The 24,027-nt window shown below is 53.5% G+C and overlaps 11 protein-coding genes across 11 annotated transcripts; 8 read left to right on the plus strand and 3 right to left on the minus strand.

The window, feature by feature from the left end:
• Positions 1-228: 228 nt before the first annotated feature.
• On the plus strand, positions 229-2,127 carry YOS9 (Protein OS-9). Its single transcript, XM_046093051.1, has 2 exons — positions 229-480; positions 543-2,127. Exons 1-2 carry the CDS (start codon positions 364-366, stop codon positions 1,995-1,997), a joined length of 1,572 nt encoding a protein of 523 aa, XP_045949029.1. The 5' UTR covers positions 229-363; the 3' UTR covers positions 1,998-2,127.
• A 731-nt stretch (positions 2,128-2,858) lies between these two features.
• SLA1 (cytoskeletal protein-binding protein SLA1) lies at positions 2,859-6,672 on the plus strand (the record flags this gene model as incomplete). The annotated part of the gene is made up of 5 exons (XM_046093052.1): positions 2,859-3,056; positions 3,262-4,581; positions 4,654-4,684; positions 4,745-6,583; positions 6,647-6,672. The coding sequence occupies 5 exons, from the start codon at positions 2,859-2,861 to the stop codon at positions 6,670-6,672; spliced, it is 3,414 nt and encodes a 1,137-aa protein (XP_045949030.1).
• A 1,140-nt stretch (positions 6,673-7,812) lies between these two features.
• On the minus strand, positions 7,813-9,900 carry LDX57_011307 (putative C6 transcription factor; the record flags this gene model as incomplete). Its single annotated transcript, XM_046093053.1, has 1 exon — positions 7,813-9,900. The coding sequence occupies one exon, from the start codon at positions 9,898-9,900 to the stop codon at positions 7,813-7,815; it is 2,088 nt and encodes a 695-aa protein (XP_045949031.1).
• A 615-nt stretch (positions 9,901-10,515) lies between these two features.
• Positions 10,516-11,740, minus strand: LDX57_011308 (phosphosulfolactate synthase; the record flags this gene model as incomplete). The annotated part of the gene is made up of 5 exons (XM_046093054.1): positions 10,516-11,008; positions 11,074-11,156; positions 11,222-11,339; positions 11,390-11,427; positions 11,498-11,740. The coding sequence occupies 5 exons, from the start codon at positions 11,738-11,740 to the stop codon at positions 10,516-10,518; spliced, it is 975 nt and encodes a 324-aa protein (XP_045949032.1).
• A 2,158-nt stretch (positions 11,741-13,898) lies between these two features.
• On the plus strand, positions 13,899-15,403 carry LDX57_011309 (phosphatase PAP2 family protein; the record flags this gene model as incomplete). Its single annotated transcript, XM_046093055.1, has 3 exons — positions 13,899-14,288; positions 14,410-14,944; positions 15,012-15,403. 3 exons carry the CDS (start codon positions 13,899-13,901, stop codon positions 15,401-15,403), a joined length of 1,317 nt encoding a protein of 438 aa, XP_045949033.1.
• A 355-nt stretch (positions 15,404-15,758) lies between these two features.
• On the plus strand, positions 15,759-16,031 carry MRS2_3 (magnesium ion transporter; the record flags this gene model as incomplete). The annotated part of the gene is made up of 1 exon (XM_046093056.1): positions 15,759-16,031. The coding sequence occupies one exon, from the start codon at positions 15,759-15,761 to the stop codon at positions 16,029-16,031; it is 273 nt and encodes a 90-aa protein (XP_045949034.1).
• Positions 16,032-17,141: 1,110 nt separating this feature from the next.
• LDX57_011311 (uncharacterized protein) lies at positions 17,142-17,387 on the plus strand (the record flags this gene model as incomplete). Its single annotated transcript, XM_046093057.1, has 1 exon — positions 17,142-17,387. One exon carries the CDS (start codon positions 17,142-17,144, stop codon positions 17,385-17,387), a length of 246 nt encoding a protein of 81 aa, XP_045949035.1.
• A 508-nt stretch (positions 17,388-17,895) lies between these two features.
• LDX57_011312 (uncharacterized protein) lies at positions 17,896-18,421 on the plus strand (the record flags this gene model as incomplete). Its single annotated transcript, XM_046093058.1, has 2 exons — positions 17,896-17,902; positions 18,027-18,421. 2 exons carry the CDS (start codon positions 17,896-17,898, stop codon positions 18,419-18,421), a joined length of 402 nt encoding a protein of 133 aa, XP_045949036.1.
• A 351-nt stretch (positions 18,422-18,772) lies between these two features.
• LDX57_011313 (uncharacterized protein) lies at positions 18,773-19,321 on the plus strand (the record flags this gene model as incomplete). The annotated part of the gene is made up of 1 exon (XM_046093059.1): positions 18,773-19,321. The coding sequence occupies one exon, from the start codon at positions 18,773-18,775 to the stop codon at positions 19,319-19,321; it is 549 nt and encodes a 182-aa protein (XP_045949037.1).
• A 1,196-nt stretch (positions 19,322-20,517) lies between these two features.
• Positions 20,518-21,795, minus strand: ppmA (type 2C protein phosphatase PTC7; the record flags this gene model as incomplete). The annotated part of the gene is made up of 1 exon (XM_046093060.1): positions 20,518-21,795. One exon carries the CDS (start codon positions 21,793-21,795, stop codon positions 20,518-20,520), a length of 1,278 nt encoding a protein of 425 aa, XP_045949038.1.
• Positions 21,796-22,300: 505 nt separating this feature from the next.
• LDX57_011315 (putative pre-mRNA splicing factor) lies at positions 22,301-24,023 on the plus strand (the record flags this gene model as incomplete). The annotated part of the gene is made up of 3 exons (XM_046093061.1): positions 22,301-22,342; positions 22,409-22,442; positions 22,510-24,023. 3 exons carry the CDS (start codon positions 22,301-22,303, stop codon positions 24,021-24,023), a joined length of 1,590 nt encoding a protein of 529 aa, XP_045949039.1.
• Positions 24,024-24,027: the final 4 nt, after the last annotated feature.

The following is a 24,027-nucleotide window of genomic DNA, read 5'->3' on the forward strand; positions in this document are numbered from 1 at the left end:
AGTCGCTCTGATGATTCAGCTTATTCTAATGAATTGCTCTGGAGAGGTCCTACAGAGTAGATCTGACAGAGATTAGACTAATCTGATCAATTCATGAGGACAGTGTAAGAGTAACTAAAATGTGTGACAAGGGCTGACTAAGAACATCGTCAGTGTAGGCCAGAGATCACGTGGCGATAAGCGATAAGGCGTGGCTGCGGCCAGCGTTGCCTTTTCTCCTCGCGGCGTCTCCTCTTTACCCCGGATTACGATGGTCTTGTCCTGCTAGAATCACTCTCGTGTGCTTTCGCGTCTCTGTGTAGGGCCCCACTCTTGCTCTCGGTCTCATTCTCATCCATCGTCTGCTCATTGCGTGACATCAGGATGGCCCGACGCTCGCGGATAGTGACGCCGCTACTGGTGCTGGCATGTGCCAGCTCCACTGCCTGGGCCAGCAAGAAGGTCTTTAATATTTATGACGATCTTCTCGCGTACCCTCAAGTAATGAAATCCATAGATGTTACCCAGAATGGGCCGTTCACTAATGCGAACCCTGACTCTAGTACCAAGTGCTATTTCCGGACGGCTATCTCCTCGAATCACATGCACGAGAACTACTCTACTCCCAACAAGACGAACATGTCGAATACAATGCCTTCGACAACGAACCAACATACGTAGGCCAGAATCAGGCACAAGTCGCCCTGAACGGTGGTGCTCATGGAAGCAAGGGCGGGAGACTGCGACGAGAGGAAGGGGATCTGGTCACCTATGAAGAAATGGACCTTGAAGGTCAGCGATACCTATGTCGCATTCCCCACGTCGAGAGGGAAGACCAGAGCAAATCCAACGGCACGCAGGAATCGAACGAAGCGGAAGAGAAACGCGAATTGGCCCGGGCGACGGATCGCGGGATGGAGCTCTTGCGCGAGATGGAAGGCAAATGCATGTACTACGTATCGGGGTGGTGGTCCTATTCTTTCTGCTACATGAACCAGGTGAAGCAGTTTCACGCGCTGCCATCAGGGAGCGGAATCCCCAGCTACCCTCCCATGGAGGATCCCACCACGCATTCCTTCATCCTTGGCCGGTTCCCGCGGTCCGTGGGCGGTGACGAGGGGACGGAGGAAACGGAGAGCAAGAAGACCACCACGGCCCTCGCCGAACTGCAAACGAAGGGCGGCTCGCGCTATCTCGTGCAGCGTCTCGACGGAGGGACGCGCTGTGATCTGACGGGAAGAAACCGGAAGATCGAGGTCCAGTTCCACTGTCACCCCCAATCCACGGACCGCATCGGCTGGATCAAGGAACCCACCACCTGCTCTTACCTGATGGTGATCTATACCCCGCGCCTGTGCAATGACGTTGCTTTTCTGCCCCCGCAGCAGGAACAGGTACATTCGATCGAATGCCGAGAGATCCTCACTCCGGACGAGGTGCCCGAATGGGAGGCAATGCAGGAGTACCATCATTCCCAGCGACTGGTCGAGGCCGCAGAGACTCTAGAATTCCCCATTGTCGGGGACATCCTGGTGGGAGCCCAGAAATTGGTCGGGACAGAGGGCAAGGTCATTGAAAAGGGCCGTGTGGCCTCTGCCGGGGAAGAGAAGGTCGATACTCTGGCCAAGCGCGAGAACGGTCAAATCCAGCGATTGTCGCGCGAGGAGCTGAAGAAATACGATCTTGACCCCGAGAAGGTCGAGGAGCTCAAGCGGCAAATGGAAGAATGGGCCAAGGGCAAGGACTGGACGCTGGAGGTCGTCTTAGCCAACGGAGAACGGGGGCTGCGCGGGATCGTGGACACCGACAGCGAGCAGACCGAGACGGCCGATAAGACGGGCAAGCCCCAGGCACAGGCAAAGTCTGCTGAGCAGGCAGGACAGCAGGGTGCAACCGGTGAGAGGCAAAAGACCGCGTCAGGGGATGGCCAAGGTAGTACGGAGCAGAATCTCGAGGGAGAGACTGGCGAGAGCGAGGATGATGAACTCCAGATGGAGCAATTTTACATGGTGATTTGATTGAGGACGTAGAGATGATGCTTTCATGTATTTCTTTTGCACTTTTTTGATATCCACCGTCGCTGTTCATAATGCATATGCATCCTGTTGTGTCTCTGAGCATAGTAGATGCATGATTCAGGTAAATAAATTGATTGATTGAGTATTGTTACACTGTTATATTATCATTATCAATTAGAATTGTATACGATGATATCAGCCTCAGCGACCACCTGTTCACTCTCAGGCCCGCGTTCCCGTCGATCGGAGGTTAAACACAGCGACAGATTTAGTGCAAGTAAAATGAACGCCGAACACAACACCAAAATAATTGAAAGTATACGGTAGAGACTTCTCTTGCAGGAACAGGTTAATTTTGCAATTCTTCCCCAGAATTGAAGCCTGGAGGGTGCAGAAAACGTGACGTGACCGCCTTCTTGGAGAACCTCCTCTCTCTCCCTAATTACGCACGCTCTTCTTTCCTCTCCCCACTCTTTACCCTCCCTCTCCCTCTCTTTACTCTTTCCCTCTCTTCCCTCCCCTCTCCGATCTACACGGGTTCCTGGTTTTTCCTACATCCATCGCCATCCCTCCGGGACTAGATCGAGAACTAGTCTTTAATTAACTCGTTCGAGTACCTGGGAATTGCCAAGCCTATCGGTGTCCTCCACTCACCCTCGACTATCCTCCCCATTCCCCCCGACCGGCCCATCCACTTCCTCTCAACCTCCGGGTTTACCGTGCACTCGACCCCCAAACAGACTGGAATTCAACACTCCGCTCTGTGACACCTGTTCGTTTCGGAACGCTGCCTGCAGCAGCCCACCCCCTCCCGCAGCTGCTTAAATCTTGTCGCCGCTTTGCTAGCGATTGCTGCCCAAGATGGGTTTCCTAGGTGTATATTCGGCCATTTACGACTACCATCCCCAGGCGCAGGGGGAATTAGAGCTTCGCGAAGGAGATCTACTGTATATTCTGGAGAAAAGCGAAGAGGATGCTTGGTGGAAGGCCAAGAAGAAGGCGGAACGAGATGACGAGGACGAGCCTGAAGGTCTAGTGCCGAACAACTATGTCGAGGAGGTAAGAACACCCGTTTGAAGTTTCCATTCGGCTGGTCGGTTCGCGCGGAGAATGGGCCTGGTTGTCAGAGTTCTCTGGGAGAGGCTGGTTGAATCTGTTTGTGGCTGTTCTCGCTCAGGGGTAGTTGGTTGGAGGGACAGGAAACACCGGGGTATAGGGGAACTTGCATTTGCTGACCGGGGACGGTGTCCATTCTCATCTATAGGCTCAACCAGTTCACGCGGCCAAAGCGCTTTACGACTACACGCGCCAAACCGACGAGGAGGTATCCTTTTCGGAAGATCAGGAGCTGATGGTGTATGACACGGCGGATCCGGATTGGACCTTAGTTGGTGTTGGTTCGGACTTCGGCTTTGCCCCTGCAAACTACATCGAAATAGAAGCGCAGTCCGCTCATACCCCAACGACACCTGCCATCTCGTCCCCCCCAGCCGAGCCCGCTCCTCCCAGTCTTCCGCAACGGCCGGCGGCGGTGCCGGCAGAGGAAGAAGCCCCGGAGCCCGTTACCAGCCCTCCCGTCGACACGCCCCAAAATCCGGCTGCCGCCGCAATTGCGAACATCATTCACCAGCAACATGCATCTCCCACGCAGCCAGAGGCCCCCCGAGCTGTGCCCCCTACGCCTCAGCCTCAGCCAACCTACGAGCCCGAAGAAAGCTACCGAAGCGAACCTTCGCCGCCGCCCCCAGCCTTGCCCCGTCGTCCCCCGTCGGAACAGATTTCATCCCCCGTGCGTTTCGATCTCCCACCGGAGCCCTCTCCGCCACCACGACCCCGGGTTGCTTCCATTCAGGAAAGCGATCGCAAAGGCCATGTGCAGGAGTCCCCCCCGTACAACAGAGTTGGGCAGCCTGCCCCGCGCTCGCCCTCTGGATATCACATCTACAATATCAATGAGATGGTCGAGGTGATGGGCAAGAGAAAGAAGAAGCCTACAACTCTGGGAATCAACGCGGCCACCGGCACCATCTTCATTTCGCCCGAAGATGACGGCGAGGATCAGGAATGGACCGCAGATAAACTGTCGCACTACTCGATTGAGGGCAAGCATGTTTTCGTTGACATGGTCCGCCCTAGCAGAAGTATCGATTTCCACGCCGGAGCAAAGGATACCGCACGCGAAATTGTTTCCGCTTTGGGCGAAATCTCGGGGGCCTACCGCGCAGAGGGTCTAAGGGAAGTGATCGCGGCCGGATCTGGTGGCGGCGGTCAGAAGAAGGGACAGATGGTGTACGAATTCATGGCTCAGGGCGACGACGAAGTGACCGTGGCGCAGGGTGACGATGTCATCATCCTTGACGACACCAAATCCGATGAGTGGTGGATGGTACGGCGCTTGAAGAACGGCAAAGAGGGTGTTGTTCCAAGCAGCTATGTAGAGATTACCGGCGTTACGGCCAGTCAGTCCCCCGGGTTGGATTCCGGCTTGTCAAATGTGGAGCGGAACCGGATCGAGGAGTCCAGGTTGGCCAAAGAAGCGTTGCGCAAGTCAACCATCGAATCGAAGGACACGCGAAGCCCCGAGGTGAGTTTCTCTAACATTTACCCCATATTGGACAGCTAGGTAGACTGATTATTGCTTGCTTTGCGACGACAGAAACGCGACAGCCGAAGCAGCCATAAATCCAGTAAGTTTTCTTCTATTATGCACCTGTCGCCGTTGTCGATCATGCTAATGCCATTCATAGAACCTGATCCCAACAAAACGAGACATTGGACCGACCGGACCAAGACTTTTACTGTCGAAGCTCAGTTCATCGGCCTCCAAGACGGCAAGATTCATCTGCATAAAATGAACGGTGTCAAGATCGCGGTTCCAATCACCAAGATGTCGGTCGAGGATCTGGAATTCGTGGAGAAGGCCACTGGCGTGTCGTTGGATGAGGACAAGCCTTTATCCGATATTCGCCGTCGGTCTCAGAAGATCGAACCCGAGCCCGCTCGTCCCTCGGGCGAGGCCAAACGAGCTGGAGCTGGAGCTTCCTTCCAGCAATCGGACTACGACTGGTTCGATTTCTTCCTAAAGGCAGGCGTTGGTCCTCATCAGTGCGAGCGATACTCCCAGAACTTCATCAAGGATTCGATGGACGAGACTATCCTTCCGGAAATCACACCCGAGGTTCTTCGCACGCTTGGTTTGAAGGAGGGTGATATCCTGCGAGTGATGCGCCATCTGGATACGATGTTCAATCGCACTGGTGGCAAGTCTAAGCTGCGCAATGTGAGCTTCGGTGGCGAAGAAGTTATCGCCAACGGCGAGGATGGATCTTCAGGTGGCCTCTTTTCTGGACCAGGAGGCACGTTGCGTAACAACACTCGCAAGGGCAGACCGGCTCCCGCCGTTCAGACCAACGACGTCGTTGATCCCAAGGCTTTTGAGCAGAAGGACACATCTACACCTTCCGACCAGGACGCAACGCCCCCGGCTTCTGCTGCGGCTGAAAAGCCGGTCAAGCAAGGCTTCGATGATGATGCATGGGAAGTCAAGCAACCGAAGCAGCCTGCCACAACTGCGCCGGCTGCTGCTCCCGCCGCTACTACGAGCTCGCCCCCTGCTACGGCCTCGCCTGCCACGACCCAGGCCCCGTCTCAGCAGCAGTTGACCGGAGCATTGGCTGATCTATCCATCCTTCATCCTCCGCTGCAGCCCACTCCTACTGCCCAGCCTGCTCCTGCGCCCCAATCACCGCCGGCTCCGCCCATGATTCAAGCCCAGCCCACCGCTGTGCCCGTGTCTCAACCTCCGCCACAGCAGCCTCAGCAGACCGGGGCCACCCCGGGGTTCTTCTCGCAACTGGGCCAGAACAACATGCAAGGTTTCAGCCCTCAAGCGACCGGTTTCCAGCAGGCCGCGAGACAACGTCCCCAGGCCCCGCAGGCTTTGGGCCAGAGCTCGCTGCTGCCACCTCCGCCTCCGCGGCCCCTTTCGGCCCCTCAGAATTTCCCTCAGCAGCAGAACTCTTTCGGAGCCACTCCACTGCAGCCCCAACTTACAGGCATCCCTCAAACAGGCCCGCCAATCGCGCCTCCCGGACAAAGCCTCGCCGAGCTCAGTCAACAGCGCTTCCAGCAAACGCTTCAGCCTCAACAGACCGGTTTTATGCCCCAGAACCAATTCCAAGGTGGACTGATGCCGCAACCAACCGGGTTCCAGCCACAGTCGCAGTTCGGAATCCAGCAGCAACAGCAGCAACAGCAGCAACAGCCTGGGTTCCAGGGACTTATGCCCCAGCCCACCGGCTTTGGAGGCTTTCAACCTCAGCCGCAGCAGCCGATGCAAACCGGTATCAATTCCATCCTTCCCCCAGCCTTACAGCCTCAACCTACCGGTCTAAATGGCGTTGGTGGTATGCCCTACAATGCATCGCCGCCCCCGATCCCGCCAATTCCCCAGCAACCTACGGCGACGCCGCTGCAACCGCAAAAAACCGGACCGCCCCCATCGATCAGGTTTGGCGTCAAGCCCGAGGCTCCCAAGAAGCTTGCTCCACAGCCAACCGGTCTCAAGGCCAATCTTTCTCAAGCTAGTAAGCTCCCACTTGTCTTCCTTTGTGCTTTTCCAGCGTCATATTTACTAACTTATGTACCAGCGCCCACGAATCCGTTTGGCTTCTGATTTCAACTCTGTTGTATATATCTCTTTTCCCCTTGCGGCACATGACTTCTACTATACCTCGTTCTCGGATTTCGCTGGCGGAATTGCACGCGCAACATGGATATGAACTGTTGTGTTACTTTTGTTCTGCCTCTCTCTCTCTCACGCTGTAATGCGTATTAAACTCTAGTCATGGCCCACCTGCTTCATCGTCACTTTCCGAACCAATGCCCTGAGAATAATTCTTCTCATTTTCCGTCTATACACTCTCCCATTTTTGCTTTTTTACGCGACCTCAGCGACCTAGACATGTTCTTGTCCCCTTTCCCCTCCCCCTTCGCCAGTTTTGAAGCAATACGTAATTTTGGAAGACAGCGGCAGCTCTCTGACGTGCCCTTCTTGTCACTTTTCCTTTATTCTACTCATCTTCAGATCAGTCCATTCGGTGCCTTTGCCTGGCTTACGAAGAGACTCATCTACCATGTCATCGGTTTTCTTTTTCTTACTTTTTTGTTGCACCCTCTTCCTGTCCTATACTTTATTATGGTCGTGTTGGTTGGAGGACTTGTTCTCTGCACCTTCCCATGCGTCTGCTCGTCTTCTTCTATTCCAGCTTTTCTTCTCTCTTAACTCTAATTATGGGCTTTCTCTCTCTTTCTTTCCTTTTCGCATCGTTCGTTTTCCCTCCTGTCATTTCCTTGCTATCTTTGGTATGTATGTACGGTACATATAGGTTGTGTTTGTGTTTTTATTTCCCTTTCCCGACAAATATGTATGCAAAAGTCAAGCCACATTGATATATGTTCAAGAATTTCCAATAGTAACTGTGTGTGGTATGTCATGTATGTACATCTCAACTTTGATTCAAATTGTTAAAACGCCCTCAGCGCCTTGCCGAATCAATCGTAATCATTCAACTCCAAAATTGCCCAAGATCTGTAGAGGGGTTCAGACATGAAACTGTCATGTAGTAAATAGTCATCAAGGTAACATTGAATAAGAAAAAGAGGTTGGTTAGTAATTCCGCGTATGCGGATTGTCAAGACGATATGTGCGCATAAGACCCGTTGATAGAGAAGAAAGGAGTATGTGTATAGATAGATGAAGAGAGGGATATGCACGCGTTATGTAGACGGAACAAGGTGGAGGGAAAAGATAAGATCAAGTATCCTCCCATATGCCAAACACAGGGAGGTCCTCGGCCATATAGAGGAGACCGTTATCCGGGAGCATGACGTCCGACAACGGGGTCTGGCCGCGAGCATCCGCCAGGCCGGATCGATCGGTCATGTGCGAGCCGGAGGGGATGGTGCCGCCTGGCGAACAACCGATTGGGATGCCAGTGGTCGTGAGGGTTGAGATGGCCGTGTCGTAGGGAAGGGAGGCGGCGGCAGCAGCGGCAGCGGCGCCTTCGGTTCCGCCGCAGAGAGCGTCCCAGATGTCGTTGTCGGGGTGTGCAGTCGCGGCAGCCGTCGGGTCGGGTGGTTGGGATGGGAGAGAGCCGGTGAATTTATCGGGTGATAAAGGAGAGGGGACAGTAGGTTCGTTTGGGCGGGTGATTGGAACGTTGTCGTTGTTGTCGTCATCATCGTCGCTATTATTTACGGGACCAGTCTCATGTGCTGGCCCGACTTGGCCGAAGAGTTGGTCGACTTGTCTGCTGCGGCGCTCCATCCATTGGCGATTGCGTCGTCGCACATATTCGGCCACCGCAGCACGGAGGTATTTTATGATCTGGTAGAAGCGACACGCGTGCGGATCATGGGGGACAAAAAGACCGAGAAAATGTTCCGCCTTGCCCATGCCTTCTTCAAGAGGAAGCAAGTTGTCGTAGTCGGCGAAGAAGGCTGCGCCCAGAACGATGGCGGAGTTGAACACCGAATTGATCAGAAAGGGCAGTCGTCGCGGCAGTGATGTGTATCGGGAGAGTCCGTCAACAATGTTCAGCCCTCGCAACGCCGAGTAGACACATGCATCAGCAAAAAGAGCAATGCGGGAGCTGCTTGTTCTGATTTCGGTGAAGTTGCCCGAGTCGCTCTTATTTCTCACATACTGCGATACCCGGAAAATAAGGAACGGCCGAGTCAGAAGAATGATGGACCAGTAGTAGGAGCCGAAGACATGGGCCGCGGCCAGTGTGGTCTCGAGGGAGTCGGTTTCGAGTCGCTCCGTTTGCATCTGCAGGAAAGCAGGGAGGTTTCGGACCCAAGCGCGATGCTGATTTGATATCGTGTCGGCCACATTGAGGGAAACGACTTGTTTCATGTAAACCTCGGTCAAGATTCGCTCGAAAATACGACTTAGCGAAACCACCGTCAAGGAGAGTTGCTCCCCAGGCTGGAGACGCTGTTGCTCGCCTATGGGCAAATTGTCCTCGCGGGACTCGTAGTCAAAGTCGGATGTGGCAGGAGGGCGACCCAAGGAGGCACTTAGGAAGAGGTCCATCATGCGTAGACTTTTCCAAACGCGTTCCCTAACCCGTCGCTCTCGCGTGCAGAACAGCGCATTTGCGTCTCTTCTATGAACCCCAACAGCATAGGCGGCCCTTAATGCAATTCCAAGATTCATAAAGGCTCCGTTGCGCCGACAAGCACCTAACATGTACATCGAGATCAATACATATGATTGAATGGTATAGCTGCTGGGGGTTTCGGTAAAAGCCGAGAACGCCAGCTGGCGGCCGCTGACAAAATATTGCTCGGCCAAAGTCTGGTTGGTGTCCGATACTTGTGCGCCGATCGCAAGAACGAGGTAGAAGATGGAGCTCACGGTGTCCTCGTCTCCCGTGGGGTTTTCGACCCAGTTGGCAAGCCGCGGATGGAATTCATTCAGGTCAAACAGATCCAGCAGGGGACTTGTAGCCAGAACATACTGACGGGCCAGGCGCTGGGCCTCTTCATTACTGGGAGGCGGAACTAACGGCCCAGTCTGGGTAGTGAAGCTACTCTGGAAAGCTTCGAGCATTGAATGGCGCGACGTATCCTCCGTAAACTCGCAATTGCCAATTGAGGAAGAGACAATGCGGCGCACACTCTGTAGGAAGGATAAACTCGCAGAGTCTCCGATGTACATGAACTTCCCTTGACCGTCGCGAAGCAGCCTGGCGACCTTCGGGACCGGGGCTGCACCTTCCTTATCATCTGCAGCCTGTTGTTCGAGGTTGGCACTGTGGTCTTCCAACGAATTCAACAAGCGGTCCATGGCCGTCTGCCTCTGTGGTGTCGACACCATATGCTCACTGAGCAGCATCGTCTCCTTCGACTGGCTACTAGGCCTGAGCAGGCGGGCTGGTTTGTCCGAGAAGTGACATTCTGATTCCTTGTGGCGCTGGACGCAGATTGTACATGGTTGTTCTCCGTTGCATTTCTGCTTTCTCCGCTTGCAGCTGTCGCATGCTCTTCTGCACCGCAGTCTAGCCCCGGGATTAGTGATAGCTTTTGGCATGATGGTACACGAAGGATTCAATATTGTTCAAGGAAAGGCAGGTCGGATTCGGAGGAGATCAAGGTTATCGAATCGCGGGGCCGTGCTGTTGCGGATAACCGGACGAACGAAACGGAACCCCAGCCAGACTAGCCGAGGCCGGTGTTTAACATCTCTTCCAACGGGATCAAACGAATCAAAGCAACGAGACGCGACGGACGGTTGGAGGTTGGAAGTTGAAGGTTAAGTTAAGAAAGGAAGGTTTGCGCTGCTTTCCCCGGACTCGCCGCGGAGCAGCTTCCGCGGCTGACTAAGGCGCCCTCTTGCTCCATTCCGCATCGCAGCCTACTGAGTAGTACTTGGATGGAATACATATACATTAATCATAAAATTATCCTGCAGAGTGCATGATCTACAGTACATCAGACTAATACCCAGAGCTCAGGGCCGGAACGATACGATCTTTCCCCAGGTATCGGCAGTGCCCCAGATTCCGTGGCGCAGACACGACAATTGCACAATCTGGCTGTGGTCGACAAACAGGTTGACATCAATGCCAAACTCACGGATATACCAATTGTATAACTTGGGATCCGCTGCCTCGAACATGACGCGCTCAGATGGAAGCTCCTTCATGATCTTAGACACCACGTCGGTCCGCCACGACTCCACGTTCTCTGTGATACCCTCGGATTCGATCATCAGGCGCTCAACGCCGGCATTCAGGAACTTCTGGCCCAGGTTAACGAGCTTGCCCGGGTCGGAAGTGCCAATTGCCTCGAGACCAGAAGCCGGGGTGTCGCCGCCAGCACCGAACTGAATTCCCAACTCAGGTTTCGCTTTCAACTTGTAAGAATGGACCTTGTCGACCAGACGGAGCCAGTCATCTTCCGGGAACGACAAGAAGCCGGATGATAGTTCGATCACGTCGAATCTATATACGGACAAGTTAGAAATGTACCCAATGGAAGACGAGGGTTCCTGGGGGAATCAGCGTACCCAAGATCTTTGCACTTGGTAAGATACTTGTCGAATACAGCGTTCGGATCCGGGTGCGTGAGAAGATGCTCGGCCCAGCCGCCCTATGTGGTGCCGTATAGCGATTAGAACCCATCGATCGTTGCTCAAGCTGATGTGAAATGCTCACCGTTGATACATAAACTCCATGCTCATGAGCCAGCTCGATCAGCTCTCTCAGAGGCTTCTCTTGAAAGAGAGAGAACGAGCCACCTGCAAACTTCAATCCATCCACATGCGTTCCCATGCTGCATGTATTGTTAACACTCGTTCATACCTATGGTCGACGCTAACTTACGTTTCCAGCACATCGGCAAGATATCTCTTACCCATTACCTGGAAACCATCATTTAGTTTGATACGTCTTCTCCGGGGTCTATACACGAGTCAATCGAGTGGGACATACCGAGTAGTAGGGACCTCTGATTTCTGTGACACCCTTGCTCCTTGGCTTGGGGGGTCTGGGGTTCGATCGAGCGAATCCAAACCCGTTCTTGTCTTGGAGCAAAGTCACATCGTTGTCTACATTCTTCTTAGTCGACAAGCTTCGCGCAGACGGCACTGTTGATGCGGCGACCTTGGGGAACTGCCGTGAGGCGAGACCGAGCATGTTCCTAGCAGCGACGGCGGTTTGAGGCACCGACAACATCGTGGCGATGGAAGAACCTTTTACTAACGGGGATATAGAAGGTAGCTAAAGACTTTCAATGGATGACTCAATTTATGGGTTGTGAATAGCTTTCATTGATTGATATGACCAACTGCACTTGTATTGTCAGATCGTAGCTATCGATATATAGTATCAATTGGGGCAGATTGGGGAGAATTCGGATATCGGTCGCCAGCTGTGGTGTGAGCTTGACTGACGTAAAGGTTAACTCACTTTTGGAACAAGTCGCCAGTCATGGTTAACAGAAGCACAACGAGCGTACCCCATGGCTACCCCATACAGTAATGTTCAACTGGGAATTGAAGGCGATGAAGTCAACATGGCGACAGTGCATCCGGATGACGTCATCGTAGTTCGCGCGGTACTGAGTAGAGCGAAGAGCGAAACCGTTCAGAGCCCGAGACAGAGCCAAACTTGATCATCGGGATCCGGATAAGTCTTCCATGCCTGGTCACAGCGACAGTTCGGTGTAGTCAGGGGGGTCACTGGACAGTGGACACTCGAGACAGTGGAAGTGGAGATGCCTGAGGTTTCAACATGCCAAGCATTTCCATGTCTGCCACACCCGAGAAGTCCTCTTGTCTTCCTCTACAACCTTCCTCGGGATCATCACAAATAGATGCGTCCATCATTTTGGTCATCATCTACGGAGTCCAGCCTTCCTCTAAATTTTTTTGTGCGTCGGCGTATATCCCCTGCATAATTTCAGCATTAAATCATCGGAGGTAACGGAAATGGTCGGCACCGAAGGGGTTCCGCCTCCGATGGTCACGGCAATGGAAGGAAGCTATTCTGTAGATTCAGGACGGATCTGATCGGATTAATTTGGTCCCAATGATTGATGAGCAGCAGTGTGTCAGAAGAGTACACGATAGTGGCAGGGATGGGCAATCTTTGAATGGACTCAAGCTATCAGGTCCCGTCAATGAAGAGCATCTCCGGGGCGAGAGAGCGTTAATATATATCGTCGAAACAGCGGACTGTACGAAGTGCTCAGTACTTTATAAGTCTGAGCATCTTGGCATTCGCTCTCGTTTTCGGAGTTTTGGCCCGACTTTTATGAAGGAGATTCACAATTCCTGCTTCATGCTTGGCCTTGCAGGTGTTCCACTAGTACCAACTCTTAGATTGGGTAAGTAGTTCCACTCCGACAGGGCTGATCCACTAACCAACAACCAAGTTACCAACAACCAACAATTCGCTAAGTGACGGAGTGGTGCTCAGAGTACTACATCCTGCAGAGTACTGGGGGTACTGGGTAGTGTTCTTATTGATCCTCCCTGGACAGATGGACACATTCCCGCAATCAGCAACGGAAGAGGCAAATGCTCAAGTGGCAGCTTACCGTGTTTTGTTTGGTGAGCTGGCACTGGCAGCGCTAAATATTAATCAGAACCGGCCAAAGATGAAATCCGACCCGTCCCACCTCCGAGCTATTAAATTGCTCGTTGGTTTTACCAAGCCGCTAGTAGGTCCGTGATCCTACGTAGGGCGGACTCGTCGCTCCTTCCAGCCGCTGGTGTATCTTATAGTCCTCCGTCCGGGGGGGGGGTTCATCTGCATTGATAAGCAAGGAAGAGCAAGACCAAAAAAGAAAAGTCTCGTGCTCTTGGCTGGGTCCATCCGTGCCAGCGAATAATGCCCTTCTCCCCTGGCCAAATACGAAGAAGTTGGCTCGGATACAAGCCCTCACACTCCGTACCTGTTACCTTATGGGTTGTAAATGTATGTACTTGCCCCCACCCCAAATGATTGTGCATAATTTCAAGCAACGACAATAATAATCGCTTGTCCTCCGCCAAAAAAAAAGCGTGGCAACGGACCGACTATAGTACTTAGTACTGCCTGACCTTCGTTTTACGTCCGCTCTCCCTCTTCTCTTTCCCTTTCACTTTCCCTTTTCCTTGCTCCAACTCGTTTCCTCTTCGCCATTCTAGTGCATGGCTAGGATGACGAGCTTTCTTTTTCTCTTTCTATAACCCTCCTGTTGGCCCTACCCCTGTATAGATAGGCAATCAGCATCCCGACAGTATTCGATACCCTTCGCTATTCTTCCTCTCCCCGCGACTTCGCCCTAAGCAGGCTATCTCTTTCCCCCCTCTCCCTTCTCGTTCCCCACCATCGCTACGGTCTCGACATGGGCGCCGGTGCAATTTTGGAACCCTTGGTGGTTATCGTGCTTCTCTTTGGCGGCACTTGGATAAATCGCAGCGCCGGTTCTTTTTCCGCGACGCGTCGGACTCGACGCCGGTCAGGCGCCTGGCCTCGTGACGAATCTCCAGACCTGGTAGAATCAGGCCTTTCCACGCCAACCGCAAAAGATGGCCTATTGGACCGTCGCTCTGCCTCGCCGTCCCTCTTGCAGCCCGAGCCGAGCTCGTGGCACCGGAGGCGAATCAGTCTATTTTCGTACTCGTTCGAGGTGACTTCGCCAAACACCGTCATCTTTCAGGATCGCTTCTTGAGTCGTCTGCTTCGAAAACTTCCATTCCTCGCCGAATGCTGGTACTGGGCCTTGGTATACTGGGTGCGAATCCCCCCATCTTCCTGATTATTTTCTGCCGTTACTTCATCGATCACCAGACCACCGGTGCCGTGGAGAGGCGCCCGGAAGCAAGATGGAAAACTGACCGGAAATAACAACGCAGACGTACCAGCTGGGTCGAGCATTCACTGCCGTCACGCTCCGGGAGGGAACTGTAGACGTGGCGAGAAAGCATGCACTGCAGTTGATTCGTATCGAGGAAGCCCTCGGGATCTTCTGGGAGGTTCCGATCCAGCAATTCTTCCTCCGGCACGTTAAGCTTATGACATGGACCAATTGGATATACTCCTTCATTCACATACCCGGCACCATTGCATTCCTTGTCTGGCTTTACTATTACACCACCACCCGCAATAGGTCCGACGAGTCGCAACCCGGAAAGCCTCGAGGCGTGAAGAGCGGGTCCCCGGCGGGCCCGCTTCTTTATCAGGCTCGGAGACGGACACTGGCAGTGTGCAATCTTCTTGCCTTCGTGGTGTTTACCTTGTGGCCCTGCATGCCACCTCGCCTGCTGAGCGATAAGACCGCGGAGGGCCCCGATGGAGAGCTGGGACGCACCTACGGTTTCGTAGACACGGTACACGGGGAGAACGGCGCAGGCAGCGTGTGGACGGAGAATAGGTTCTGTAATCAATATGGTAAGAGGCTTTTTCTTCGCCGCACCTCTCGATATCGTCTTCTCGGCTAACGGAAATCACGATGAAGCCGCCATGCCTTCGTTGCATTTTGGATACTCTCTGATGATCGGACTGACAATCATGACTATCCCGTTACCTGCTCATCATCGCCGTTCTATCGGACTGACTCGGTACTTTGGACTGCGAATCCCGTCATGGCGCCGACTGGCTTGTCTGCTTCTGGGCTTCTCGTACCCATTCATTATTTTGGCGGCAATCGTTGCCACGGCGAACCACTTCATTCTCGACGCTATTGCCGGGGCAGTCGTCTGTGCTCTGGGATGGAGGTTTAACGGAATCCTCCTGTATCTGCTACCATTGGAGGACTACTTCTTGTGGGTGGTCCGTATACACAAATCGGAGCCGACGGAGGGCTTTGGGAACGCCGATGGCTGGTCCGATGACGAGAGTCTGGAATAGGTTGCCCTATCTCGAGTCTATCCCTGAGAATTCACGTTTCTACACTATCTTTCCGCTTCCTACTTACCCTTGGACGACGCCCGACTTTTTTATTCTTATCAGGAACGCATGTATATATACACCTCCTTCGAGGGGAGGCCCAATTAATGATTCATTATTCCCAACTGACACTGTTGCGATGGTTGAAGTGACCTTTTCTCTCTACTTTTTTCTTGTGTGCTTGACTTTCAGGAGATTTACTCCATCTGCTGGCCATTAGGTTTTTTGGATATCGCACCGCATGTAGACGTTGGAGTATCTGCTGGAGGCGTATTATAAGGCGAGTGACCGGGTGGTGCAGGAGACGGGGAGTCTGATGTGGAATATCCAGCAGACGAAGGCGACAATTCAGTCGATTCTGGACGTGCGGAGGAACCAGATCATGGTGCTTGAGGCGAAGGTCGAGATCTGCATGCTCGGGCTTGCGGCGGCGACGCTGGTGGCGGGTCTCTGTGGCATGAACGTGCCGAACTACTGGGAGAAGAAGAGCTGGGCGTTTGGACTGCTGGTCTCGTTCTGTCTGGTCGGGACGGTTGGCATGCGCCAGTTGCGGCGGGTTCAGAGGGTTATCGTTTTGCCTGCATGTTAGTCGTATTTGATCAGAGCAGAGAATTGTATAGGTATGGCGTAGACATTCAGGGTCTGGTTCATTTGCTTGATATTTTATAAATTCGTCGAACCACGTAGATAAGAAATATTCCAGTATCTACTATACTCCGCTCTGTCGAGGGTGAACGGAGAGTGAATGCGAGGCGGGAAAGCAGAAGGGGAAGGGCGAGAATGAATAATAATATGGAGATCCCCAGTAATTAACTCGATTCCAAACTTCTCTCCTCCTCCCTCCCTCTCTCCTCTATTTCACCCCCTCCAGTTCCGGCTTAAATTGAATACGCTTCCCTTCAATTGCCCCCTGTATCTTCGTGCATCGACCGACCTTTGCGATCGTGGGGCTTTCCTTGTCGCTCTCCGTTCGGGTGTCACTGTTGACATCAACCATTGCTTGTGCCACCAGGTGAGTCGCTTTTGCTTCCCTCGAAACATTTCCAATGATTTCGCTGAACATGATCCCCAGGAATATTCATCTTTGCTCTGTCGCTTTGTCTGAGGACACAAAAACTGTGACTCTACTCTTTGCAGTAGCTACTCTACGTTGATCACTGCGAGACTGTCAACGGCTGTTCATCTCCATCGTCTCTGCCCGGCGCGATTATCGCGGATATCACCGCGCGGGGTGTGATCTGACGTTCTCCTCTCTCTCGCTCGGATACACCGATCAGGGCGTTGTCGACCCTTTTCTTTGGTGGCCGTGATTGTCTACTAGAGAGTCCTTGGCGTCTGGGGACTGCTGCACGTCACTCTCGAACGACGGACTACTTGGTCGAAAGACGAGTGAAACGTTACCGAGCTATTCGGCATCGTGGTTGACATCTTCCTGGATATTTCTTTAGATTTGATTCTGTTGGAACAGAACGTTGCGTCATTTGCGGTGACGGTTCCCCCTTTGGTAGCCGCACGCGTTGTTCGAACTTCCCGCCTCCCGTCGCGACCTTCTCCACCACTTCTCTTTCGCTCTCTTCTTCCCTTCCTCTCCTTCTTTCCCCCCTCCCCCATCATCCTCCCCACCATCCTCCCTCCACCCCATTGAAAAAGCCCCGGTATCTCTTATCGCCTGATATTACTTTTCATCGAGCTGCGCATCATGGCTGAGGACACTCCTGCCGCAGCACCCGCTGCTGAGTCGTCGGTTGAGCGCGCTCCTGCTGAGCCCAAGACCGGTGTCACGGAAGCGACATCCGAACCTTCCAAGGAGGACAAGGCAGAGGATGCTAATGGATCGGAAGAAAAGCCATCTGGTAAGCACCTCCCAGAGAACCTCTCCGTTTGGGATCCATCGCGTGTCTTGGAGAAGAGCGCGTGCGTGTTGTTTTTGGACATGGGCCGCTGACTTGAACTTCCTCGGATCTCCCTACTAGACGATGCGACCGCCTCTAATGAGAAGAAACAATCATCCGAAGCTTCGGCTGAGCAGCCCAGCGCGCCCGCCGAGTCAACTGACGCGAAGAAGTCGGAAGAGGGCGCTGCTGCCGCGACCGAGCCTGAAGCTGCTGTGACTTCAGAAGCCAACGGAACTCCGGCATCGGCCAAGAAGTCCGGCGGCTCCAAGCGTAAATCCACGGGTACCGTCCCGGAACACAAGTCCAAGCTCAACAGGAGGAAGTCGCAGGTTCGCGTCACCCACCTGGACGCGAAACCGGGCGAGTACTATCTCGCGCGTCTTCGAAGCTTTCCCCCATGGCCGTCTATCATTTGCGACGAAGAGATCCTGCCTCAGACTCTCTTGAGCTCGCGACCCGTGACTGCTCGCCGACCCGACGGTAGCTACAGGGAGGACTACGCCGACGGAGGCAAGCGCGCCCACGAGAGAACTTTCCCCATCATGTTCTTCGAGACCAATGAGTTGTGAGTGGACCATACCAATTACTTCTCATTTGAAGTACGTCGGGCAGATTGGCTAATGATTATGCTAGCGCCTGGATTCCCAACACTGATCTGAGCCCCATTGACCCCGAAACCTGCAAGCAAGTATCGGAGAAGGGCAAGTCGAAATTGCTTCTCGCCGCCTACGCCGTTGCCAGCGAGGGTAACGACCTTGCGTATTTCAAGAACCTTTTGGCGGACCACCAGCGTGCCATAGAGCAGGAGGAGGAAGAGCGCGAAGCTCAGGCGGCCGCAAAGGCTGCTGCTAAGGCCGAGCGAGAGGCCAAGAAGAACAAGCGCAAGAGTATGGAAATCATCGATGATGAGGATGTGGATATGGAAGACGCAGGCGAGGGAGCGAAGAAGTCGAAAAGCTCCAAGAAGCGCAAGAAGGATGCTGAAACCGAGGCTGAGGAGAAGGTGAGTTTGCCCATGAAACTTGTCGAGCTTTTGCATGTAGTCGATGAACTGACTTTGGATCGCTCTCATCTAGCCCGCTAAGACACCCAAGACCGGTACCAAGTTGAAGCTTACCACCCCGAAGACCCCGGCCAGCGAGAAGAAGGCCCCCGCTTCAAACAAGGCCAAGCAGGCTGCTAGCAGCAAGAAAGCCAGCAAGGCCAGCGAGGAGGCTGAAGAGGGAACCCCTGCGGCATCCAAGGAGCCCGAGAAGAAGGTGAACCCCGAGGAGGCCAAGGATAAGAAGGAGAAAGAGAGTATGGTGTGCCCCTGACCGCGTTGAGACACCCGAACTTTGTTTGCTGATCCAGCCTAGTCCTTTTCGTCCGCCACAAGCTCCAAAAGGGCTTCATTTCACGCGACCAGCCCCCGAAGGAGGAAGAAATGACCACCATGTCGGGCTACTTCACCAAGCTGGAGAACTACGGCGACTTGGAGGTTGCCATCATACGTGCCACCAAGATCAACAAGGTGTTGAAAATGATCGTGAAGCTCAGCTCCATCCCTCGGGACGAGGAATTCCAATTCCGACGCCGTGCCATGGACCTTTTGTCCAAGTGGAAGACCGTGCTTGATGCGGACACCCCGGCTGCCATCACCGATGAGAAAGACAAGGACGACAGACTGAAGGCTAACGGCGTGAGCAAGGAAGACAGTGTAGACACCCCTACCAAGGCCGACACTGAGGGGGAGAAGGAAGACGAGACCAAGAGCAAGCAAGATACCGCTGAGCCTCAGGATGAGCCGATGGTCGATGCCGATGCTGCAGAGAAGTCGGAAGCTCCTGAGCCAGCTAAGGAAGACTCTGACAAGCCGGCCACCAAGGATGACGCACCCACGGCAGACAAGACAAATGAAGATAAATCCACCGAGGAGAAACCCACCGAGGAGAAACCCACCGAGGAGAAATCCGAGGATAAGACTGCGGTAGCTGCTGCATAGATATGAGTGGCTTGCCTGCTTTCGGTTGTCTCTCTTTGTTTATGGTTGTTTGTTTTCCATTTTATCTCCCCGTACTGGCATGCAGTCTAATTTGCGTCTTTCCGCTTTTCTTGTTTCTCTTATCTTGGTTTTGTGTCGCCAGTGTTTGTGTATCTCTTCCTGTTTTTTTAATTCCTTTCCTCCCCCCTTTTTGGGATTGAGCAATTGAAGCCGAGAATCTCACCAATTCAAGAAAAAGTCCTTTAAACTCTTGTTTTGCGACCTCTAAACCCCTGCTCATCAGCTTCTATCTATCTTGTCCTCTGTACGCCTTCTTTTCATTCTCTGAGCCCTGCACAATGTAAGAAGATGGGAGTTCGGTGGTTTCAATCAAAACACAGCTCAGGTGCAAGTCATGTCATATTCGCTGTCAACCTGATGTTTCCCCTATCCCCCTTGTTATCATTTTTACTTTCTTGTTGAAAGTTGTTGTAAGCATGCTTGACAAACAGGGGTCTCCTGGATCGCTTCACCCCGTTTCTTTACCTTGGTGCTTTTTTATTATTTCCCCCTGCGTCGTTCTCTCCTCAAGAATGTTTATTTGCCAGCTTTTGATTATGCCTCCGATGTGATTTCTTCACTTCATTCTTACTTTTTGGGTGTTGAATCCACTCGCCAGGCATTTTGATTGCACATGCACAGTACACGATCGAGTAGGAAGCATTCACAGTCTGTTCTATTGAAATGTTGATTTTTTTTCTTCTTTCGGATTTTGATGACACCGTAGTTGTAGGTGCCAGTAGGTGTGGTGTATCTCCTCTAATGTAAGGGGAACGACCGTCTATCGTCTATAATATGAAAGGAATACCCAGATTCTTTTCTCCATGCCCATCCGTAAACCACTAGCCAAGCCAAAAAGAAGTTAAAGTAGAACAGTCAGATCCGCCCAATTCTATAAGAAAACGAATAACAATAGGGAAAGAAGAACACTCCAAGACCGACCCAGAAAGACGAACCAGAAAAGAAAACTAGAAAAAGCCTATTATTTTATATGAACCGTTCAAATGCAGAGTACAATGCGCCGTTCAGAATCTCCGCCGTGTATCATATCGTTGGTTTATATAGTGATCTCGCAAAGAAAAAGATAAAGAAAAAGATAAAGAAGAAGGTATATATAAGAAAGAGTGTTGAGACAAGGAAGGAATTGTGGCGTGCTTTTAAGATGAGGAGGACGATGCATCAATTCCCTCATCCACGGCTACCACGGCCACGACCGCAATGTCGTCAACCTTGCCGCCGCGGTACCAGTCTCCGGGATAATACCGTTGGGCTTCTTTGGCGAAGGGACCGTCACGTCGGAAATCCTGGCTAGCGATCTTGGCTTCTCCCGCGATGGTGGACGCAATGAGGGATTGGAGGGTGTAAGGTTGGTCTTCTTGTTTCTTGACAGGTTTGTCTGCCGAGGAAGAAGAAGGCGGAGGAGCCAACGACGCCAGCCCCCCTGGACTAGTGAGGATGTCGAGGTCATCGGCGGGTTTGATGCCTGTGGTGCTCGTGGCCGTCCATGCCCCCGTCAGCACCATGCGGCTGGTGACAAGCTTCAGAATGTCCTGGTTGTTGAGGTTGTCGAAGACGCCGTCCGTCGCAAGCAGCAGCACGTCGCCGTGCTGCATGTGAAGGTTCGTGACGGCCGCGTCGCGCGGGAAGTCCTCGAGGTAGGCGCCGCCGAAGATGGATGCCTGCTTGCGCATGCGCGGCGGGATGATGCTGAGCTGATAGGGAGTGTTGAAGCCGTGGGTCTGCGGGATGGAGTAGTGGTGTACAGCGGCGAGTCGCAATAGGACGGACCCCGAGTCTCCTAGATTGGCCAGTTCAACGCGTCCGTCTGGTAACCCGAGGCCCACGGACGCCGTGCAACCGCCGGCGCGGATTGAATCGTCCGCGACGACTTGGTCGTAGCCCGCCTGGAGGAGGTTCTTCGCGCGCAGCTGCTCCGCCGGCTGCTCCCAGTCCAGCGCCGACTGGGCCATGTAGCCGCAGAGGGCGTGCGAGAAGTCGGCCGGGTCGACCTTGGACTCGGCCCAGCCGCCGACACCGTCCGCGACTGCGAACGCGACAGGCCGGGGATCCTCATGGCCGATGCGACTGACGAAAAAGGCGTCCTCGCCGCTGTCGGGTCTCCGCTTGCGCCGGATCGCGGGATCGGTCGTGTCCGTGGTTACACCCACGGCGGACAGATCGGGGGTGAAATTGTAGGCATTCTTGTTCGGGTGGAATCGACGGCCCTTACCGGAGGAAGAGGCGGCAACGCGGTAGGAAATTCGAGGGGCGTCAAAGCGGCGACGAGGAGTTGAGTGGAAGGACCTGGATCGAGAGGTCGAATGGAAAGGGAGGTGAGCGGAAGAGGTGGACGATAAGAAAAAGAAGGACAATCGATCGGCGACCGCTGTGGTCCTGCAGACCGAGCTGCAGGCTCTTCCGGGGGAGAGCAACATGGCGATAGATTATATAGATATGAACAAAGAAAGGGTATTGTATATATCCAACCCACCACTTGGAGGGAAGAGGGAAAGGATGAGAGTTTCAAGAAGTAGAAAAATTATTTTGACGGCCGCCGCAAGAACGCAAGGCGGTTGACCGCCCACGGGATTAAATTCATCATTCTTTCTTATCTCATCTCCATCTTCTTCCTCTTTCTTCTCTTCTTCTCTGGCTCTCGAAGTCTGCCAAAAACGAGGATTTTAGACTCGGTCTGGTGTTTGCTGGGGACCTGCATTTGCACGGTCTTTACTGTCGTTTTCCGACGCTAATTTTCCACCGAAATATCGAATTCCTTTCCAGTTCTTTGTCCCGCCTTCTGCTCGTCGCAACCATTCTGTCGATCCCATCTTTTTGACCTGCGACTCCCCATTTCGACCATTCGTCTTTGTTCCGAATTAATCTCACCCTTCACTTCGAGCTCCAGGAATTGTCGCGACTTAGTCGACCCTCTTGCCCACCATGATGCACCCTTCGAGACAGGCGTACGTGGAGGAGGCCGTGGTAAGGATAACAACTTTCTGTGGCTTACATGTATTCCCAAATGTCTAATTTCCCCTGAAATTGCAGGATACCGACATGGGCATTGACTTGGCTAATCTGCGTAAGTGGTCGCACTCCATACCTACAATCCGTCAAATCACCACTGTCTAACGTGCTCACTATTCTAGCTGTCGACCGCGATTATGAACTCCCCTCTGCGGCGGCTGGCATCCCGCCTGAACGAGCCTCCGCCATTCTGTCCCAATTCGAACGAAAGCGAAAGGCCGCCGCCATGGCCGTGCCGACCGACGATACGCGAGTGCGCGCGCGACTGCGAGAGATCGGAGAGCCCATCACACTGTTTGGCGAAGGACCGGCGGACCGACGAGATCGATTGCGAGAGCTTCTGACGGATCTGGCGGAGAGACAGGGCGATGGAGATGTGGACATGGCGGAGGCATTGGAGGACGAGGAAGAAGAGGAAGCAGAGCAGCAGGAGGAGTTCTACACGGAGGGGTCGGAAGATCTCTTGAACGCCCGCAAAGCAATCGCGCGTTTCTCTTTGCCCCGTGCGAAAACGCGCGTCGACCGTTTGCGAGAAGAGTCGACGATCCCACTAAGAACACATATCAAACATCGCAAAGCAATCAAAGAGAAGCTACACGGATTCGATCTCTACGGGTCTCAGATTGCCGGTGAACGTCCCGTCAGTATTTGCCGATTCTCGCCGGATGGACAGACCATTGCGACTGGAAACTGGGGCGGTGGGATTAGCTTGCTGACGGTGCCGAATCTGGAGGAGAAACGGTCATTCAAGGCGCATTCGGATCGGGTGGGAGGTCTATCGTGGTTCCCCGGCGCTACGTTACCCACTTCAGATGTATCCCCGTCGACCGTCAACCTGGTCTCCGGCGGCGGAGAAGGCAACGTGTGCCTTTGGTCTCTCGATAAGAATGAACCGTTGGCGACTCTCTCCGGTCACTCAGGCCGTGTGTGTCGGACGGAGTTTCACCCCTCAGGTCGGTACGTCGCCTCCGCTTCTTATGATACAACATGGCGCCTGTGGGACGTGGAAACGACAGCCGAGTTACTGCTACAGGAAGGTCATTCCCGAGAGGTTTACACTTGCGCCTTCAACAACGATGGCTCTCTAATGGCCAGTGGTGGACTGGACAGCATCGGACGGATCTGGGATCTGCGGACGGGTCGGACGGTGATGATTCTCGAGGGCCATATTCGCGAAATCTACGGCCTGGACTGGGGTGTTGACGGATACCGAGTGCTGTCGGGCTCCGGCGACGGATGGGTTAAATGCTGGGATCTGCGTCAAGTACGAAACACGGGGGGTATTGGAGCGCACAAGAGCGTCGTTTCCGACGTGCGATGGTACAAGGGGACGGAATCAGCGGCATCCTACCTGCCGTCGGTGGACGGACAGAACGGCCGCATGGAGGTCGACGGTGCCACGATGACCTCGAGTGATGCGCCGACAGCACCCGTGCAACCGCGCAAGTCGGGCACGTTCTTCGTGACTAGTGGATTCGATAAGAACGTCAACATCTTCAGCGCGGATGACTGGTCGCTAGTGAAGTCGCTGAGTGGACACGCGGGCAATGTTCTCAGCACTGATATCAGCGACGATGCGAAATGGATTGCTAGCTGCGGACATGATCGCACAGTCAAGCTTTGGGGCATTGAATGAAACT

The sequence above is a fragment of the Aspergillus melleus genome (genome assembly GCF_016097325.1).
Source record: "Aspergillus melleus strain CBS 546.65 chromosome Unknown contig7, whole genome shotgun sequence".
NCBI lineage: Eukaryota > Fungi > Ascomycota > Eurotiomycetes > Eurotiales > Aspergillaceae > Aspergillus > Aspergillus melleus.

Excerpts from the sequence above, each read along its gene's own strand:
- YOS9 (XM_046093051.1), top strand. The coding sequence starts at position 364 with ATGGCCCGACGCTCGCGGATAGTGACGCCGCTACTGGTGCTGGCATGT. Across the intron at positions 481-542 it reads ATCTTCTCGCGTACCCTCAA|TACCAAGTGCTATTTCCGGA; the intron begins GTAATGAAATCC and ends CCCTGACTCTAG.